The 6,123-nt window shown below is 36.2% G+C and overlaps 1 protein-coding gene across 1 annotated transcript; it reads right to left on the minus strand.

Annotated features, from left to right (window-relative positions):
• Positions 1-2,620: 2,620 nt before the first annotated feature.
• On the minus strand, positions 2,621-4,555 carry LOC310640517 (uncharacterized protein). Its single transcript, XM_083362817.1, has 2 exons — positions 4,104-4,555; positions 2,621-3,836 (listed from the first exon to the last, which is right to left on the minus strand). The coding sequence occupies exons 1-2, from the start codon at positions 4,239-4,241 to the stop codon at positions 3,189-3,191; spliced, it is 786 nt and encodes a 261-aa protein (XP_083218943.1). The 5' UTR covers positions 4,242-4,555; the 3' UTR covers positions 2,621-3,188.
• Positions 4,556-6,123: the final 1,568 nt, after the last annotated feature.

Genomic DNA, 6,123 nt, shown 5'->3' on the forward strand with positions numbered 1-6,123 from the left:
AAGAAGCAATGGATGGAAACTAATCAAAAAGAGAACAAACCTAGAACTAAAAAGAAATTTTCAGACAGAACAATTAATCAGGGGGATGACTTGCCTCCAGAAGCTGTGGGTGCTCTATCATGGAAGTTTTTAATAAAAGATTGGACAGTTATTTGACTAAAATGATATATGTTTGAGCAGGAGGTTGGAGTAGAAGACGTCCAAGGTCCCTTCTAACTAGCCTAGCCTAGCCTAGCCTAGCCTAGCCCATTAATGTGGAATTTGGTTATGACAATACAAATTATAATGCACCGACAATGTATGACCCAGATGTCATGAACTAGAGATTTGCCCAATATTACTTCATTTGTGCAGAACTGGTTTATCTCAGGTCTCTTGGTACTTTCTGCATTATGTGTCTTTCAAAAAGAAATATCTACTTTCAGTGCAATTAACACAATTGGCTCATTGAAGCAAAGTAAAAATAATAATAATAATAATAATTGGAAGTTGGGATTCTATGAAGATTAGAATATGCTCATATTTTAGACTCTTAAATTCTATGCTTCCTCTCTATAATTATGGACTATTTGAGCTTTTCTTTCCTGGATATTTTTTTTTCCCAAGAAAGAAACTTATTTATGTGACATGATAAAGTATTTTTTACATAGCTTATTAATTTACTGTGCTTTGAATATATTATGCTTTGTGTGTTTGAGCAGAAAATGTCACAAAAATGGGTACATTTAATAAAAGTAATAAATGTATATTATCCTGGGAAGTACAAAGTAAGGCAGCTCATTTAAAATGAGACCTGATTTCCCAAACACAACATCTCTTTCTCTCTCTCTCTCTCTCTCTCTCTCTCTCTCTCTCTCTCTCTCTCTCTCACACACACACACACACACACACACACACAGAGAGAGAGAGAGAGAGAGAGAGAGAGAGAGAGAGAGAGAGAGAAACAAATACACATAGACAAAAATACACACAACCCCATACTCTGGTCACTTATTATTTTTCTGCTTGCTAGAACTGTCTTTTCTAAATGCAGTCTGTGATTACTGTACCACAAACTGGTTAAAGATATGCCATCACTTTTCCCACTGACTTATATGACATCCCTTTCTGGTGTTACCTTCTAACTTTCCTTCACTGGTTAAAGAATTTCTCTTCTGGCATAAGAGAAATTGAGAGAGAGAGAGAGAGGAAAAAAAAATCATTATTCTAGAGTGTATTTAATCTGACAGCTTGTCCTCCCACACTGGTCGAGATGTCCTTTTGGTTTTTCTTATTTTAAGATAGCCCTTCTGTTCTCCAGTTCAGATGAAAATGGAATCAAATACTGCTGAACGGTCATCTTTTGGAGAGGGAAACTTCCAAAACTTTCAACACTATGCAAATTTTTCAACTATGTCCATATATCCATCAGAAAGTTCTCTTCATTTTAATCCTCTCAACAATTAAGTTTAAATTAAATGATTACACACAGAGGCACACATACATAGAGTAAATAAGAAAACAGACATGCAGCATGCTACAGTTAAATTCATACTTCATTAGCATTTGGGAAGAATGCAGCTGTTATAATGTTATAATGGCAGTTGTCCACAATTGAGTTATTCCTACTTATACATTAGCCCACCTATTTAAATTGTGGCAGCCAAAACAAGTCCTACAATGCTTTAACAATGAGAAGATTAATATGAGATCCCACAATCTTTCAGATACTGTACAAAGCTCTATTTTATGTGGACCCTATATGGAAGTCACTAATAAACACTGGAGAAACAGTCAAAGGTGAAGTTTCCAGTAGCTTTCAGAGATAGCTCTACATAAAATGCATTATTAACATTAAGTCCAGATGCTATCATTTAATCAATAAGAGGTAAATTATCATTACTATAATAATACATAATTTTCCTTGACTTAGAAATGTTTGTGTACTTTTCTAATTTTCCACCTCAAGAAAATAAAAATACAAAGTCCAGTATTCTATAGTAATTTTGGATGATACTACTAGGGTCATCAGTATTTGATATTTTGCCTCTTCTGTACTATTCTAAAATGATAAAGCACAGGAAAAATTCACAAGCCTGTTTCTATTTCCAGGAGTTGTTCATTTTCAATCACAGGATCAAAAAATCATAGGATCAATAAGGGTCATATAGGCCAATAAATTCAATCCACACTTTAGAATACAAATCCTTCTGAATAAATGAATGCCTACCTTTTTCTTGAACACATCCAGTGAAGAATACTATTTCATTAGATAATCAGATGACTAATATTGATAGTATGGATAATACTGAAGGGCAATACTTTCTTGCTTCTTCTTGCTTCTTCTTGCTTCTTCTTCTTCTTGCTTCTTCTTCTTGCTTCTTCTTCTTCTTCTTCTTCTTCTTCTTCTTCTTCTTATTATTATTATTATTATTATTATTATTATTATTATTATTATTATTATTATTATTTGCTGTTGTTGTGGTGGGTTGTAGGTATTAGATATCTCATCTCATTTTTTTTTTATTGAAAAGTTTTAAAATACAATTTTCCTTTAAAAAAACCCCCTTCCCCCTCCCTCCTCCCCCCCTACCTCCCCTCCTCCCCCCTCCCTCCTCCCCCCCTACCTACCCCCTCCCCCCCTACTTCCCAGAGCTGAATACAAGGTATATATATATAAAAAAAAGCAAACCTAAGCAACCATATACTAACAACTATAAATTCTAAAATCCATCACTCTCTAGCTTATATAGGATAAAACAAACCTTAACAATATTAAATATATGTATAAAAAAAAACTAGAATAAGAAAAGGACACTCTCTAGCTTATATAGAATGGAACAAACCTTAATAATATTAAATATATATTAAAGACAAAACAAAACAAAAAAAGGAAAAAGAAGAAAAAAACCCCTTCTCAACCCTATACTTATCCTAAATAAACTCCATCCATTTTATCCATTCCATGATATAACATTCTTACAAATAATTTTCCAAATTAACCAAGGATCCCAAATCAAAAAACTTTAAAGTCAACTCTTCTGTAATCGGCCGTTCCTCTTCCAGTACCACAATCCAAAAAAGCTCACCCTTTCCACAGAACCACCAAATATAAAAATATATTGCGTCTACACCCAAATCTTTTCCCCCCTCCCCTACATGACTACTTGACTATATCGTGAAAGTTCCATAGACTTCTGCAATTCCTGCTACTTTCTCTTCTTAGATCGTTTTGCAGCAGCACGCGTCACCCTCTGTTTTATAGATTCATCCGACGAGGTTGTATCTTGATCTCCTCCAACACCGTTGTCTTCTATCTGACCATCTTCGGCCTCTTGATGCACTCCTTCTCCAGATCCCTTTCCAGCTTCCAAAAGTGTTAATGGCGTTGCATTTAAAACATTATTGTAGAAATCACGCGCTTGCATCACAGTAACCAAACGGTACTTTTTACCTTCGTGCGTCACCATCAACCCCACTGGGATCTCCCATCTGAACCTTATATCTCGCTGCTTGAGCTCTTGCACAAGAAATGTAAAATCCTTCCTTCTCCTTAGAATCTTTGGAGGAATTTCTTTTAAGACCAAAACTTCTTGATTAGCAATCATAACTTTAGTATCATAAGCAGCTTGTATAACTTCATCTCTAGTTTCCCTTTTTGCAAAATATACCACCACATCTCTAGGCAACTTTCTCTGTCTGGCAATCCATGAATTCACACGAAACACTTTGTCCATACCTCCTTTTATTTCAGATGCTGGCTGTTTCAACACTATTTCAAAAGCCTCAGAAACCAGCTGCTTTAGATCTTCCTTAGTATTCTCCTTTAAGCCTCTAATTCTAATGGCAAACTGCATCTGGAAATATTGAGCAAGACACAGTTCCCTTTCCATTTTATTTTCATTCTCCAATACTTTTGCTTCTAATATAGCATTCTTTTGAGTCAAGTCTTCTAGCTTTTCCTCCAATTCTTCCACACACCGAGCCACTTTAAACACTGAAGTCAAGATGTCTACCCTCATCGCTTTGAGCTTCTGTTCCATCCTCTCCTCCATTCTCTCCTCCAATTTCTCCAATTTCTCCTCCATCTGTGCAAATCTAATATTAATTGATTCCAAAATTACCTGGGTATGTTTTTCAAGAGCATCTTGTAAGTCCTTTGATGTCAATACATCAGGAGGATGCAGCGCCTGCAATAATGATTGTTGCACGGGAGAAGTTCCAGCACTCCGAAGAGTTTTAGGGGGTGGTTTAGCCGCCATCTTTTACCAAATATGACGCACTTTCACTTCAGATTTGTAATCCAAAAAAGTCCATCAAGCTGGAGAGTAAAACATAGTAATCCTCTTTACCATTTCCTCTTGTATCGCTCTGCCTGCTCCTTTAAATCATAGTCATTCCTTCAGGCAGGGGTGGTCGCAGACGGCTGGCTCTGCTCCAAGAAGTCAGGAGCAGAGGCGACGGCCAGCTGGGAGCAGCCCAGGCTACGGGGGAGTTCAATCCTTCAGCCGCCCAAGCCATAAGCTCAGGCGGCCCTGGAGAACTCTACCCCTACCTGGGAGCTCGCCCCCTCCTCTTCTCCCGAGGAGGGGGCTTCGGATTCACCCGAACAGCTGATCGGCGCTGTTTCGGGCGAAAAAACAACAGCTGAGCCGCGGGCAGCCCGGGAAGGCTCCCTCCGTCGCCGCGGAGCCACCGGAAGTCCCGATATCTCATCTCATTTTTAACAGTGTATTTTAGTATTTCCCCATGTTTTGATGGCAAACTGATCAATTTATATTTCCATATAGCTTAATTTTCCTTCTTTTTGAGGGGGAAAATTACTTGCTCTTCCACCTTATCACCCATCACTCTCTCCAGAATTTCTCAAAAGCAATTCATAAAGATTTGACTAGATCAAATTTAGCTATCTTCTTCAGTGCCTAGAATGCATTTCATCTTTCCCTGAATCTTTGACTCATCAAATTACGGATGTCTTGAGCAGATTTAGGATATTTGTCCTTAGCAAGCATACTAACCACATAAAGCAACATAATGTTTCAAGAACAGTTGCATAGGTTTATTGATTCAGAATTCCAATAAAATTGCCTCTTTAGTCTATTTCTCAATTCCAGCACAAGCTGCTTAGAGATATTCACAGCTGATCAGCTAAAATAAACTGCCTTCTCAGTAAGAAAAATGGGGAAATATTTTTGTCCTATTTAGTGCTACTGGAAATGTATTCTCATATTCTCCCACTTGGTAGTCTGTATATATATAAATTAATACAAGGGAAAGTACAGATAGAAAGTCAACTCAGAATAGCAAATGGAACATAATTGCTCAATTTAATTTGCAAATCTTTAATCAAACTCTTCCTTCACTTTGTTTCCATATGTCTCCATATGCATCACCACCAAGATATGAATTATATTTGTTTGTTGTGTTTACTTAAATTATGACTTAGACATATAAGGGAAATCAAAGCTATAATCCTGAATTTCTTGCCTAATTGTTTGTATTAAATTAAATAAACTAGCAGAGTTTATTAGATTATTTACTCCTTTACTTAATACGGTTAGGGCCACACACATCACCTACTGAAATGAAAACCAATTGGGAGATGATAGGAGCTACCTTGTACTGTTGGAGAAAAAAAAAACTGAATGAAAAGAAATGAATAACTGAATTAACTAGCCCACTTGCCTTATTATACCAATAAACAGCACAAAGTATTGAACTTGAATGGGAATCTTCTATATTGCCATTTTGAGACATGGGGAAGGAAGAGATTATCACTATTTTCTGACTATTTTCAGTGTTCTTGGGTCTCATTTCTCATGTCCTTTCAACTGTACCCATGTGTCATACAAATGTCCAAATCATACTTGATCTATTAATTCTGTCATGATTTTTTTCATGTTTTCAAATGAACAAACCATTCTAGGTTGATATTTCATTTTGCTGATTGTAAGCATTTACTAAATAAGTACACTATATAAATATTTTGTTTTCCTAAAACGTGGTAGCTAGATATATGTGTCCTTATATAGTTGGTTCAATAGTAGTCCATTTATTACCTTATTACCTATCATATTGTAATCTTAAGCGTCAAATTTGTTCCTTTATCTGCTTATTTTTCATATACCTGTTTGTTAGAAAACA

This window comes from Vipera ursinii (assembly GCF_947247035.1).
Source record: "Vipera ursinii genome assembly, chromosome: 4".
Lineage (NCBI taxonomy): Eukaryota > Metazoa > Chordata > Lepidosauria > Squamata > Viperidae > Vipera > Vipera ursinii.